Source organism: Peromyscus californicus, unplaced genomic scaffold, assembly GCF_007827085.1.
Source record: "Peromyscus californicus insignis strain IS unplaced genomic scaffold, ASM782708v3 Scaffold_13__1_contigs__length_99412109, whole genome shotgun sequence".
In the NCBI taxonomy this organism is placed as follows: domain Eukaryota; kingdom Metazoa; phylum Chordata; class Mammalia; order Rodentia; family Cricetidae; genus Peromyscus; species Peromyscus californicus.
The window spans coordinates 94,791,162-94,806,876 of NW_026294424.1; the positions used below are offsets into that span (position 1 = coordinate 94,791,162).

The 15,715-nt window shown below is 43.1% G+C and overlaps 1 protein-coding gene across 2 annotated transcripts; it reads left to right on the forward strand.

Annotated features, from left to right (window-relative positions):
- Positions 1–3,228: 3,228 nt before the first annotated feature.
- Positions 3,229–13,006, forward strand: Mepe (matrix extracellular phosphoglycoprotein). 2 transcript variants are annotated; one of them, XM_052736008.1, is made up of 3 exons: positions 3,232–3,295; positions 7,092–7,152; positions 11,710–13,006. In XM_052736008.1, exons 1-3 carry the CDS (start codon positions 3,232–3,234, stop codon positions 13,004–13,006), a joined length of 1,422 nt encoding a protein of 473 aa, XP_052591968.1. The 2 variants fall into 2 exon arrangements, with proteins under 2 accessions (XP_052591969.1, XP_052591968.1); XM_052736009.1 differs by lacking the exon at positions 7,092–7,152 and having other exon boundaries at positions 3,229–3,291; positions 11,711–13,006.
- The last annotated feature ends 2,709 nt before the right edge of the window (positions 13,007–15,715 follow it).

Consider the following 15,715-nt stretch of genomic DNA (forward strand, 5'->3'; position numbering starts at 1 on the left):
TGGCCTTTGCTTAGATCATTGTAAGAACTCTAGGCTGCCTTCTCTACTCTGTCCAGACTTCACACCTTCATCTCATTTCTGCTCAAAAATCTCTAGTAGCTTTCTTGACCTGGAATTAAAATTAAATTAATCAGTTCATTAAATTTTGCCCATTTATTTCTATTTAAGTAGTGCTGAGAATGAATCTGAGGCTGTGTGTAGAGTAGGTAAGTCCTCTATGTCACAGCTCCCTACCAATCCTGTAGGGGCTTTACCTCTTAGGGCAAAGACCTGCAGGTTTCTGGTCCTCTGCTGTCGAATTTCTGTCTCATTGTATTTTCTGCTGTTTCCTTTGCTTGGCCTCTCCAGCTCAGTGGCTGGCTTCTGGAATAGGCCAGCAGGTCCCTGTTACTGGAGCTGGCTCTTCCTAGACCTTCTGTCTAGAATGTTCTCCCATGCAAAGTCATGCAGCTACCATTCTGTCATAGTCTGTTCATGCTACTGTAACGGACTACCTCAGACTTGGTAATCTAAAGAGAACAAGAGTTGACATCTCACTGTTTCAGTTTCTTGAGGCTTTGGAGGTTGGGAAGTTTAAGATAAAGGTGCTGGAAGGTTCACTGTTCAGTGGAAGATAATTGTCTCACCTTCCAACATGGCATCTTGTTACTTCCTCCTCGGGATATGGTGGGATGAAGGCCGTGTGTTCACGTGACAGACAGGTGGAATTCAGAAGAGTGGAGGTTTTTTCCTTCAGTCTTTTAAAGTGGTTAATCTCATTCATGAAGATTCTCACCTGATAACTTAGATTCTAAAAGCTTAATGCTATCACATGGAAGTTTTAGTTCTATGATATAAATTTTGGAGTAATACACATGTTTAAGGCCCTCCGAGGATTCTCTATGTAAAGTTTCAGCCCTGTGTCCTTACTCCCAATGCTTGAGATCTCTTTCTGCAATACTGCTTGAACTTCATCTGTGTCACCTTCTAATACAATGAAGTTCATTGTCTGATTTCTTCATTGGATGGTGAGTCCCATGAGAAAGAATTATTTTCTTTTTCACTCACTGAGGCTTCTCCAATGCCTGCCATGGAGTAGGCACTCAAAACATCGTTGTTAGCTGTTTCTGAATCTTATTCAGACACAAATAAGTTTATAAATTTACTTAATAAAAATGCTTACAAATTTGTTGGTTTACAAATATTTTCTATTTATAAATATGCAAGCCATCCACCCATTTCTAGTTAATAGTTCTGAAATCAATTCTAATTATCTAGCAGCATAATGTCCAAACTGAGATATTTATATTTTTCTGTTTATTCTACTCTCTGGAACATTTGATAGCAGCTTTCCACCACAAAAACATTTTTAGATTAAAATTACCTTGCCCCCTGTGGTCATCTGTGGGCACTTGTGACAGACTCCTCGCTGGTCCTGAGTGGGCCATGCTGATTGGACACTGGGGGCTCTAACAAACTTTAAATTTCGGCAAATGCCCAGGGACTGCTAAACCCGAAGAAGCCGAGCTTTGCCAAAGGTCAATGACACCAGGTAATTTACTCCTTACACAGAACTGCTCTTGACTGAAAGTGCTTGCTTAAGCTTGCAGTTTCCTTGCCATACTGGTCTGCTTAATTGAAAAGAAGTGCAAACTGGGACTGTTCTCAGCTGAGGATAATTGTCTAAATTCAGCGCTTTGGTCTATACGATAGGTAGAGCGCTAGAGATCATTAACTAAACTGCATGTCTTGGCAGCAAATTGGCCGGTGGGCTGACTATCGCTATTATCAGGTAGTAACTGGGAGGTGCACCATGGACAAACCAGACACAGGAGAAGGCAGCTGTGCTTCTGGTGATGAACACTGCACTGATGCGTCTACCAGCGCTGAGCTCTTTGATAAATGTGTAGACTGTCCTTATCCACAATACTTAGGAGCCAAAATCATAGCTTGAATTTAGGTGTAGATCCATAAGATAACATTAAGTTAGAAAAATACAAACTAGGATTTTTACAATATATCTTAGTTGCATTGTTTTGCTGAGCAAAAGTTTTTACTATGAAATGTTTAAATGTTGTAAGAACATTTAAATTACTTTCCCCATAAAAGTATTTTCTTACAACAAATCACATTATTATTTTTGTATTGGTTGTTATATGTTTATGTGTCAGTAAAATATGTAATGTTCATCAAGACCAACAGATTGCTGTCCAGAGCTACGCTGGTAATTTTTCAGTGTAAGGGCTGCTTGAGTTAGCTGAGCTCACCAGGTCCCAGGGAAATATCCATCACACTACACACATGTGCTTTACTCCATAACTAAAAGCGAGTATTCCAAAGTTTGCTCTACTGAACTTTATATAAAATAGGATCTTCTTTAAGTTGACTGAATGTGGCTTTTATTTAATTAGATGGAATAACAGAATCTTACTTTAGGTGACATAGAGTCTCGGTTAGGAACAGCTACTTTGCCAGAATACTAACCCCAGTTCTGCTCATTAATATTCATGAATTATGGAACATGTTACATGACATTTCTGAGTCTGCGTCCTAGTCTATAAAACTGGTAAAGTCACCTAGTTCATAATTTTGCACTGGGACTCAAATAAATAAACACATGGAAAATTCTTAGAATGATGTTTAGCTAATTTTATTATTTAGTAAATGCTTATGCTTACAGTAAAAATTGCTCCAGCTGTTTCTTTCTCTGGCCCCTACGTAGTGACTAATGTTGTAATGAGTGTGAAGGTGTGCCACTGGGGTACTAGCCTCGAACTGATAAGATTCATTGCTCACCTTTGTATCTGCCATCTTGATACACTTAATGATTCAGTTAGGAGCTGATATGTTGCCTTACTGCTTTCAATTATACAAGCATTTAATGATAGTTTTCTAAGCACATAGCGAAAATGTCAGGTTACCAATAGAGCAAATAATTATGTCTATAAAATTAATTTCTATTAATTGATTATTGGAATAATTATAGTCAATGATTTTTGTTTTATATAATAATCAGACATGAAAATAGATTAAAATATTAACTTTTAACTATGAACTAATGGTGCAAACTACATATATTTATATAGATGCTAATTTTATAGATGTAATTATATATAAGATATGTAATCTATATGTTAAAAGGAAATGAACTGCCGGAGGGGGGGATGTTGCATACGTGTGTGTTTATGTCTGTAGCTCATAACTGGCATTGTTAAGAGAGGTTTTGTTACTTTTTCAGGGAGGCTTGTGATGATGCAGGCCATGGCCGTGTGTGTTGGACTGCTCCTCTTCAGTGTGACCTGGGCAGCACCAGTAAGCATTTACCAATTCTTTTATGTGTCCCATGTTCTCTTTGTGTCTCTAGTTTTCAAGCAGTGTTTGTTAAAAAGTGAAGCATGGAGCGTGCAGCTCAGAAGCCTGCCAGCATCGGATGCAAAGTATAGGACGGTGCCATGCTGCTTTTCCAGGAATCTCTGAGAAAACTAGTAGCCAGCCACTGTGTTCCAAGTCAGAGCAGATTCATGAGTTATGCTCAAAGCCTGGAACCATAATGTATCAAAAGAACCTTGTAATATTTTACCAGAACCTTGAAGAATTTGACATGAATGTGTAAAGCTAACTAAGTACATTTTGCAAATAGATGGGACTGGGAGGAAGCTAGAATGTCTCTGTTATCTGGCAGTATCCTGGCACAGTGGACGCCTATTTGAAGATGTTCCTTTCTTTGGTGAGGCTAAAATGGAACTGATACCCATGAACTTAACCTAAATCAAGCTTCCTCTATTGCCTCTTGTATCTTTCTTCTTCTGACTCACCCAGATGAGCACTCAGGATGTGACTAAATTATCCTGTGACAAAGTTGAGCACTACAGACTTTTTCTGCAATTCAGACATGCAGCTAATTAGATAACGTCTTACCAGCATCCGAGCTCTCAGAGTAACCTTCCGGGTTGAGTGGCTACGGAAACAAGTACTCACTGCATTGCTGACCATGCTTAAATATAGGTCCTGAGCAAGTGGGCGAGAAGTTGGGTAACCAGACTGACAAGGACGAACCATCTGGTAAAGGAGCAGGACTGAGGGAATCACACCACCCCCTTCATGTACAGCCCTTAAACTGCAGTAAGGGCTGTGCTGACTGAACCAGTCAGTCCCACCCGACCCACATGAGGTCAGTCAGTACCGTACAGGCATGCACTGAGCAGGGTGGTGGTCGAGTAGGTCTTGCTGACCTACTTCAGTCCAACCGACTGAGGCTGAGTTATTTTGAACCACACATTCCGGGGAACAGCCGAAGTGTCCTTTCTAACCAGTTTCCAGTAAAGTGCTAGGCCAACATCAATCCAGTGACCGCCAGTCCAAAGAGGCTGCCAGCTTTCCTTCTTGGGGCAGACAATGTCCTATCCATTACAGTCAAGTTCAAAGCAACTGCCAAGTGGGTGTCAGAGAAGCAGGGAGGATTGCAGATTTCAAATGAAAGAGTCGTAGTAGGGGAACAGGGACAAAATTGGGCATTAAGAATTGCAGTGTCATTTTTTCTCACAGATATATGCATTCCATTTGGACATTTACCTCAATTAGTTGGTCATAGATTGTTGGTATAAAAAATGAGTCTATAGTAAGTCATGTGCATGCATCATAATTATAACCCAAATTCAAACAGTTTTAAAGTGTGAGAAAAGAGAAGGGGCAGATCAAGCAGTAACATTCAATTAATATCCATCGTATGCAATTCAGTGGGGGAGGCTTTGATCCAAGTCACAGTGGATCAGGAACTATACTGGGTTAATCCACAGCAACAAGTACATGTTCTAACACAAACGTCAGTGTGCAGGCACTCTGTGTTAGAAGACGCTCTTGCTGTCATATCCTCATTGTTAGACCTCACCATGTTATTTCTATATTCTTCCTCCTATAGCTCATTTGGTATTACTAAAATGAGGTAACAGTTTAAATTTATTTTCACAGAACCATGGAAGAAATAACAATAAGAAATAGATGCAATAAGGAAAAATTATGAAATATATCTTGAAGATTTGACATAAACTTCAGGAACATATCTCCATATTAGTAAACATCCCTTCAAATAAAGCTACTTTTATTTTTTGCTTTTATTGCTTCAGTCTTGGGATTTTGGAGGAGGAGATTGTGGGCGGGGCACCTCCCTGCTTTTCCATCCCCAGCTGTGTCTGTGTGGGTACTCTCTTTCCTACGGCTCATCTCACGGGCTTGTTAAGGTACTCAAGTGAAATTTTTATGCAAAAGTCCTTTGCAAACTGTGAGACTCTCTGAAATATATTGTGTCCTAGAAATATAAGATGTTACTGACAAAGCAATTGTTTGTTTCTAGGATGAAATGGAATAGTAGTCCAAATAATGGGATACTTTCACTAACTACCGCGTTTATATTTCTGTGAAGATTTTTATCAATCAGAACAGAGCCACATAAATACAATCCCAAGGCTTTGAGTGTTGTTTAAGAAAAGCACTCTTCAGGCCAATAGGACAGGTGGACAAGGTGGTCCTCAGACTGCTTGCCTTTTTTTTTTTAATCTTCCCCTGGGACTTCTGTCTCTTCTGTGACTGATCCATCATGATGCCTGCTTCCACTTTAGCATACACATAACACCAGCATAATCTACTCATTTTTTTCCCTTTGCCACAACAGTGATAAGTGAGAAATATCCAAAGGAAATAAGGAAATGGAAATACTAAGATTCGAAGAATTGTTACAAGATTTTGTTCACAGAAAACTTGCCCCAGATTCTTAGGTCCTATATTTTGTGTGACATCTCACACGGCCTTGACTCTGAGACCTGAGGCAGCTATCATATCTATTTCTCAGTGTCTGGCCTTTATGTACTTCAGTAATCCTCAGTAGATGAGTTATCTATGCTCAAGAAAAAAACTGACATTCAACACTGATCAAAGAGACTGCCTGATTTATTGGCCATGTCCATTATCTCTTGCCTGAGCAAAATGTTTTGCCACGTAACTAGGTATCACTGTGCACCTACCTGTACACGCAGGGCTTTGGTGGGTGACTAGGCATGACTGTGCACCTGTACACACAGGGCTGAGGTGGGTGACTAGGCATGACTGTGTACCTGTACACGAAGGGCTGTGGTGGGTGACTAGGCATGACTGTGCACCTGTACACGCAGGGCTGAGGTGGGTGACTAGGCATGACTGTGCACCTGTACACGCAGGGCTGTGGTGGGTGACTAGGTATCACTGTGCACCTGTACACACAGGGCTGAGGTGGGTGACTAGGCATGACTGTGCACCTGTACACACAGGGCTGAGGTGGGTGACTAGGCATGACTGTGCACCTGTACACGCAGGGCTGTGGTGGGTGACTAGGTATCACTGTGCACCTGTACACACAGGGCTGAGGTGGGTGACTAGGCATGACTGTGCACCTGTACACGCAGGGCTGTGGTGGGTGACTAGGCATGACTGTGCACCTGTACACACAGGGCTGTGGTGGGTGACTAGGCATGACTGTGCACCTGTACATGCAGGGCTGTGGTGGGTGACTAGTCACAACTGTGCACCTGTACATGCAGGGCTGTGGTGGGTGACTAGGCATGACGGTGCACCTGTACATGCAGGGCTGTGGTGGGTGACTAGGCATGACTGTGCACCTGTACATGCAGGGCTGTGGTGGGTGCTGTGCTTCTTCGGCACCACCACATTGCAACACAGCTGTTGATTTATACTATCACCACACCTTCTGAACTCCAAGTTACCTCACTTACACCTAACACTCAGGTTTGCAAATGAACGCTTCTTTCCTGTGGATTCCAGTGGCCATTACTCCGACACTGGAGCCCATGCCTGCCTTTCCCCTTCCATGCTGTGGGGACACTTCTCCACACTGGAATTTGACTCTGTGGTAGAGATGACATTGCCATCTAGTGGGGAGGAAAATGATGTTTTCTTTCCCAGCACACATTTAAGGAAGAGTGAGTCCAGTCCTCTTTCAGTTAGAATGATTTTCCACACTAATATAATTCACTGAAAGAAAAAGAAGTGAAATGTTTGTTGTTTGAAGAAATGAATGAAAGAATGTTCTGTTTGGTGAAATTGGGTTCCTTGTTTCCTTGCAGAATTTCAACCACAGACTGTGAAAACTAGGCAAGGCTGTGTAGAAAAACAGAGAGCAAACAGAATTTTTCCTCTCCAATACCTATTAAAATAGCTCTGTAAAGAAAAAAAAGCCAGTGAGGGAACATTTTTAACTGCCAAAATGTTCTTGGGTGCCTAGGCTAGAAGTACACATCATCCAGCACAATCATGACATATGCTATAATTATCTATAATTATAATTCCTACAGTAGATGATTGAAAATGTCCACATATTGATGGCTTCTTGTCAGTGAAATTTCATCCTTCAAATGGAACAATGGTTGACTGCACAACTTTCAGAGGGATAATAAGACTTCTGGACATTGTCACTAGCAAATGCTATTCCCCATGTGTGCTGTATGTGAAAGCAACCAGCAGCGAAGAAAGGTGTGGGGAGGCTGGTGAATGGGCTTCGGTAGAGAATTGGGCTCCCATGGAATTGGTTTTCTACTTATATCAAGAAAGACAAGAAAATACTATCAGATTTGCATGTCACCAAATTACAGCTTATTTCTACATGGTTTGTCCTGGCAATCCCAGTTCTATGTTCTGAAACTCTCAGCTGAAAATTACAAAGGTCCAAACGCAAACCTGAAAGCCAGAATGCTCATGTGGTGGCATTTGCCAGCTGGACCTCAGCCACGAGCGTACTAAAAGCTGTCTTTCTACTAATGTCCTCTCCATCCTACTCTGGAAGTGTTTCCTCATGTTGCAGTTCCGCTGAAATATGGTAGTAAGATTGACACAGCGTGTTATGACAAACAGTTGACAGTGACATGCAGGAAAAATGTATTTCAAGATTTATACAAAAGAGAGCCCGAGGTGGCTGTCTTCTAGGGTGGCCAACGCTCGCCCTCCTGTGGTTATAGGAGATAATACCAATTTTCAGAAGCAAAATCAGATTTTTCTCAAGTTAAAAAATATCCTGTAGTATTAGGAAGAAATCCAGAAAATTTCTTGAGACAAAAAAACACTTTAATATGATGGTGTAGGTTTTTGCATCATTTATAAGGGTCACCATGAAAAATACGTCTACTCTGAAAGTAACATAAAGATGAGTGACTAAGTTTGAACTTGCAAGGGGGACTCAGCAGAGACAAGGTGATCCAACATTTCCAGCTGTGGATGTTGCCTTTCTTCCCTCTCCCACCAGGTTCTGAAGTCATTGTGGTATGCAACTCTGCGTTCCAGAACCCTCCTTACCCCCATCTACTGCTTTGGCTGAAACCATGTTCTGCTTTGGGACCTACTTGAGCAAGTGTGGCCTTGGTGGACCCCAGGGCCCTGCAAATGTCATTATGCCGTGTCTCAATAGCACTGTTTCTCAGGAGGAGGTGTTCTGAGCAGACTTTACCATACACTGGGACAGGGTAGACTCCCAGGGGAAGGAAGTTACTACGACAGGCCGTCCTGTAACTAAGAGTGGCACACGTCTCTGTATCTTAAACTCACTCCACAGATGACCTCATCCATGTCCCGTCTCATTGGAGAGAAAGAGTGAGGCCCTTGTCACTGGGAAGACAATCATTCTTTCACTCAGTGGCTTCTTGCAGACTCATTGCCCAAAGACCTTCAAACAGCTTCAAATGCCTCCAACTAAAGGACAGTTTACTTTCCTAAATCTGGCTTCATTTCCCCCCAGAACTGAGAATTCTTCTGTAGAATTTTGTTTTCCTTGGCTAGATATTCTCTGAATGGCCATCTCTATGGCTGCATTGATCTGTCTATTAAAGTCAGTTAATTTTAGTTCTGGGGTGACAGAGGTTTTCCGTGCTTCCTGCTCTGTGAGATATAATGCCAGCTGAAACAACTCAGGAAATACAATTCCTTCTTTCTCAGGACTTAAAGACAGAAGAGAGAGATGGAGAACCCAAGACAGGATGTGGAAAGTGTCATGTGAATGGCACAAGGGATAAAAAAAATGTCCAGTGGGGCGGGGAGTAGAAAGATATCGGTTCTGGGCTGGTGTTCAGGGAAAGCTACAGAATGGAAACTGTGAGCTAGGTTGTGGGGGGAGAAGACAGAAGTGAGTGGGAGGGCTGCTCTCCAGTGAACGAGTGCCAAGGACTAAGGCGAGGAAGGAAGGAAGGAAGGAAGGAAGGAAGGAAGGAAGGAAGGAAGGAGGAGACTGACCAGCCAGCTGACGCATAGTCGGTCATGCAGCTGATGATGGACTGGAAATCACTTCCCTGAGCACATGTACAACAAGAAGCTTTTGTGTTTTAAAATGTTTTTCTCAGACAAATGGTTAACTGTCTTATACCAAAATTAAAACATAGCCTCTTGCTTTTCTATACAAAAGTTTTATTTGCTCTTCTAATTAAATATAGGCCAGTCATTAATAAGCATGCTACCTTTCTAAAGAGAAAAGAGGAAAAAAAAAACTAATAGAAACACCAAAATGGAACAAAATTTCCTCTAAGAGTAGGAAGGAAAAAAAACACTAAGAATTTTTTAATTTAAATTTAATTTAAGATACTATACTGATTTTTCTAACCCACCTGTTCACCTCTAAATGTCTCATCAGAAATGAGTAAATAAACATAAATGCCCAAGGCCAGCTTCCTGAGACTCAATGGCTTAAGCTAAGTATTTAGAATGTTTTCTATTCAGAAGTAAACCACTACAGTTCCTTTTTTTTCCTCTCATAACAAAAATCTTACCTTTTCCCCAAATAAGCTTGGAACTATAAAAGCTAGTGAGTAATAATGGTATCATCATTTCCATAAGTAAGATCATTTCAGATTATATCTTAAAATTCAGACAAATGGACACTTTTGGAGACTTCCTACTAACAAGTTCTGCCAGACTAGAGGGGACTTCCACAAACTATTCTTACCTGCAGTTCAAGCGTGTGCGGAATTAATGGACTCACAATTCCAAACACTTAGTCGGATACATTTTAAAGCAAGCAGGGGTGGAGGGGCACAGCAGGATGGCTCAGAAGTGGCCACCAAACCAAACAACCTGAACACTGTCACCAGAACTCACATGGTGCAAGGTGAGATGAAACTCTCACAAGTTATTCTCAAACATCCATCCATATATGGGTATTGACACATGCAGACTTTCCCAGCCCCTCAGTGAGCACACGCGCATACACACACACGCATGCATATGTGTGCACACACACGGTATTATTAATTAGAGATTGAAGATATCACAACTCTATCTTAGACAATGTGTGATCAGTGGCCACAAGCTTGAAGAACCCACAGCCAAAGGGTGGCATTCAGAATGCAGGAGGAGTGAAGGAAGAGTCCACAGTTAGCTGCCACTGTGCAAAACATAAAGACAGGAGAGGACAGTTGTGCATCCTATGAGGAAATGATTGCTGTTGCCACTGTGTAGGAAAGCCAGCTAGCATTGCATCAAGGGCGTCACATGATCCCGTATGAATGACCGCTGGCGCCATTTATATAGATCTTGGTTGATGAGAGACACTGTGATAGATGCTTTGCTTGCATTATATCCTTTAACATAATTATTTCTTTTTAAAATCCTGAAATGAATTTATTTTCTTATTTTGTAGTGAAAAATCTAATGCTCAAAAAAGCAAAGTAGCGTCCCTGGGTCATGTCCCTCTCTGAGCCACATGTCTCCACAGCTCGCCCAGCCCGAAGAGGGATGGCAGCTGAGGTGGTACCTGAGCCCTTCTGTAGCACAGTTGCTTTAGTGCGCACTGGAGTGAGAGATTTGAAACTGTTTGGGGGCTGGAGAGATGATTAGGCAGTTAAGAACATTAACTACCCTCCCAGAGGATCAGGATTTGTCTTCCCACACTCCCACGGGAGCTCACAACCATCTATAGCTCCACTTTCAAGGGATCTGATGGTCTCTCTGGCCTCCGTGGGCATCCGGCACACACACGGTGCGCAGATACACATACAGGCAAGCACTCCCACACATTAAAAATAGTAAGAATCAAAACGTTTGGCCATTCTCTCTGCTATCTGATTTGACGCAGCTCGCCACGGCCCCTGCTTGCCCGAACTACGTTAGCAGTTACTTATACTTCGTAGAGGTGTAAGTTTCTAGCTGATTTTTCTTTTTCTCCACATGGGAGCTTTCATCTATTCATATCTTTAATTATCATGACCAAGATGTCAACATGTTCAAGGAAAGCCAACACACTGAAGCATGTCCAAAAATATATGGATTCTGCCACTTAGTCTTAAAATTTTCTCACCGTTTTGCTTCTGAATATTTGAATCTTGCCTGGCCATCAAATCTACCTCATTCTTCTTTTCCCATGAAATCTGCTTTGCTCCATTCCATCCTCATTGGGTTGTAGACTTTTCATTAAATATATTATAGTTTTTAAACACTTTTTATGAATTATGCTTTAAACACTTTTTAAATAAATTATCATTTTTTTAAAATTTAACATAAAGTAATCACTTTATGCTAAAAATTTTACTTTAACAAGAAGAGAAAGGCAGAGACAATATTGCTTTTCAACAGCTTGGCAAAGGAAAAAAATCACAAGTCAACAGTTAAAGAAATCATTACCCAGAAAATAGAGAAAGCTTTGTCTCTTTTTGAAGCCAATGAAAGTAACAAAAGTAGCAACTCCCCCGATCTTTTTGTAAATCCACAGATGCTGAATGAAGAGGAGAGCACCACCAACCAAGGCAGCGCCCATGGAGACCTAACAGCATCTATGCATCCTGAGCCCACATGGATTAAAGGAGCAGAGAATGTAGAGGATGCTCTCCTTAACCGGCCTGACCAGGAAAGGTATGGTGCCGCTCTCGTCCGAAGTAACCCACAGCCTATAAAGAGACCGGTGACGAGGACTGAACTACGAAGGGACAAAAACAGAGAGAAGAAACCTAAGAGTGTTCCAAGCATGATTCCAGCAGATATCAAAGATGCTAAAGACCACTTCAAAGATGAAGAGAATCAACAGAGGTATCTGCTATCCCGGAACAGCTCAGTAAAAAGCAAACATACCCATCAGGTCCGACGGAGCACTCACTATCTAACACATCTGCCCCAAATCAGAAAGATCCCCGGGGACTTTGAAGGCAGTGGTTCCCCATACACTCAAGTGAGGGGGGATAATGATGTCCCTCCTTTCAGTGGGGACGGGCAACACTTCTTGGACATTCCTGGCAAAGGAGGTGCTGTTGGGCCTGGTCTGGACAGCTCCGCTAGTCACACGGGCCTCTCGGGCTCTGACAAAGCTGAGATTCGTAACCCGCAAACAAGTGGATTGGGTTCTAACGAGATCCCAGAGAGAGAGAGACACGGTGGCCATGCCGTTGCAACCGGAGACGAAACGGCACACCGGGCAGGTGCTGCTGGTGTGAGCCTTGCGGAGGGCGGCAACGGCATCACAGGCAGCACTAATTTTAGGGAACTCCCTGGAAAAGAAGGAAACAGAGTTGATGCCGGCAGCCAAAATGCCCATCAAGGGAAAGTCGAACTTCACTACCCGCGAGTGCCCTCCAAAGAGAAGCCGAAAGGCGGCAGCCGCGACAGCACGGGGAGCGCCAGTTACAATGAGATTCCCAAGCGCGGCAAAGGTAGTTCTAGGAAAGACGCCGGAGAATCCTACAGGAACCAAGTGACCTGGACTGAAAAACAAAGATTTCCAGGAAAAGGCAAAAGCCAGGGCCAGGTTCTTCCTTCTCACAGTCTTGGTAATGAGATTAAAAGCAAGGGCGATTCCTCTAATGCTCCCAGTAGTGAGGCGATTATAATCACACACAGCAGAAAAAACCATTATGTACTCCAGGGACAAAATAACTCCACACGGAATAAAGGGATGTCACAACGGAGAGGCGCCTGGCCGTCACGAAGGCCCCATGCCCACAGGCGCTTTAGCCCGCGCAGAAGCGATAGCAGTGAGTCGTCCAGTGACAGTTCAAGTGAGAGTAATGGGGACTAGTCCCCAGGAATTTGGACCAGTCCTCGGCTCCTGTCCTGAAGGAAGAGAGGACACAGCCGGAACTGAGCAAGCTAACAAGCCTGGTCCCTCCAGGACGTTGTGCTCTTATATATACGGTTACAGGAAGAATTTCTACTCAAAGTTCTAATGCTTTTTTAAATAAAAATTTTCATTAAGAATTGATATTGTAGGTAATATTTGGATAGCCGACACCTTAAAATGGCCTGTGGATGTCATGTGTGCCTTGATGTGTTGTTTGCTCTTCAGAGTGAAAATAAATGTGCTTTTTCTATGATCATCTGTAGTTAAATGAGCTATAGGGGACTGTTGGCGGTAGTGGAAGAATTAACGAGGTTAATCCACCTCGAACAGAGAGGTAAGGTGTGTGAAAGGACTCCCCGGAGCAAGGCTGGAACCACTCCCTGCCTGGGCTCTACCGGGCATCTCCCAGTTGGTGGCCCGCTGCGCTCTTCCCTCACGATGTGCATTTACAGAGTCCTACACGGCAAGTTTTATTTCTGAAACCAATCTCATGATCACTTTGGCTGGTTCTGTCTCCACCTAGAGAGGAGAATGGGATGAAGTGCTGTGGGAGACCGGGAGAGAGACATACAAACAAGAGGGCCAGACAAGGACCCGGTTCACAGATTCCACACACTGACCACTACCAAAGTACTCCCAACTCTTAGTCTTTCTCCCGTTCTTGAGCATAGAAGGTTTTCTGGTCAAGATGGTCTTGTAGCACAGGTCTGGAGAGGGGACCTGTGTCTTCTGCTGAGGAAAGCTTTTGTCCCATGGCAAGAGAAACATACCCAGCTGGTGCCCCATTTTCTTTTCTCAACCTTCTCCTTGGCGTAGCATGAGCACGCTGTCTGGATGTGTAGGAGCCAGTGTGTGGCCATAAGCATAGAAAGGCCACAGGGTCAGCTCCATCAGTCTCCTGCCTCAAACATCCTGTGTGCCGGAACACTAGCTCTCCTCATGTCGGGCGTCAGTATGTTGCTGTTACCGATGCCTGCTCTGAATTCATTACTAATATACTTCTCCTTTCTCAACACTCTCCTAAATAGTGAACATCCAGGAAAGGAAAGGAGGAACGGAAGATACAGGAAGAAATGTGGGCATTATTTCTTCTGCCCCTCGTAGACTTTCAAACAACAGACATCTTGACCAGTGTGTTCTGTGTGGAATCTGTGTTTTGGTTCCTGGTACTCTCGTTTTTTAAATAAAATATTCAATTTGACCAAAAAGAAAAAGCACACTGAAAGCAATTAAGTAGAGAAATCATAACCAAATTTAAATTGTAAATAAAAAAATTGAAACCAACCCAGTAGCTTTTGCACAGGAATGGTCTGAGCACATGGAAACTCTTGGGATGGTGAGAGAAAGCCATAAATAGATGAAGAAAGCAAATGCCATCCTAGGTCTTTACCTGTGGGGACTCCAGGGGCCGTGGTCTTGTCTGTTATCTAGGGGGACAGTTGCATACCTCAGTTCCCTAGCTAGAATGTTCCCTCTCCCCATGTTTGAACACTTGTGTGCGGCCCTCCAAAGCCCTGGTGAGGGTATATACATCTGCTTCTTTATAAGTGAAGGAAGGAGGGAAGGAGGGAAGGCTTCACCATGACAACGTGCTGTCGTGAATGCCCACACGGGGGCACTGCTACAGATCCAGACCTGCAGAAGCTCACAGGACGCTCTGCTGTATCTACACTCATGTTTCAGCTCCGCCGTCTTCATTCAAACATAAATAAACACAGCTGCCTTTGGAGGAATGAGGAAAGTGGATGCAGTCTGCCGCCTTGTGCCCCAAAGGGAACACTGTCCATTGCCAGCTGTGGGGGCAGTGGGGTCTCATTTGTCTGCCTGCCTGCAGTGCACTCCCTGCAATCCACTTGCCTGGGTTTCCCTGTTTGTAAATGTCTGTCTTCCACTTGCCGCCCAATACTCCAGTCAATCAGGGCAGACGACCCGATCCCGTTCAGCTTCTTAAACTTGAACAAAAGCCATGAAATGAAGACATTTTACAAAATTCAGTGAAGCTCAAAAGGGAAGAAATGCTCCTGGGCTTTACTGAGTGGATACTGTAACTAAAGAGAAAGGTGGTCAAGAACAAGGCAGGATACAAGGAGATAGCTTGGATATTCACCTATAACCTTAGCAACCAGTAAGCGACGCCAACACAAGCAGATCCCCAGAACTTATTGGCCAACAAGCTTAGATGTATTGATGAGCTCCAAGTTCAGAAGTTCAGTGGGAGAATTTGTCTCAAAGTAGAAAGTGGAGAACAACCGAGAAAAATACTTTAAGTTAACCTCTGGCCTACACACACACACATGTGCATGCACACCCTCACTAATACGTGCTTACACTCCACAATCTGTAACATGTACATACATCACACAGATGTGCACTCATGTGTATGCATGTGCACGTGCGCGCGCACACACACACACACACACACACAGAGGATAAGGCAGAGGACATTAAGAATGACATGTTTACACAGACTACGTATCTACAGGTAAATAAGAACTTTGCAGTTGACGACCTTAAATGGTACAACATGTATTTTAGTTTAAGAAAGATCCCTCAGTCAGAGGATTAGGAGGCTGCAGTGGTGAGCAGGGGGCTCAAGGGAGCAGGATGGAGGAAGACTCACCTTAGACACATGTGTGGTAATACATTGTGTACCCTAATAAACTTGCC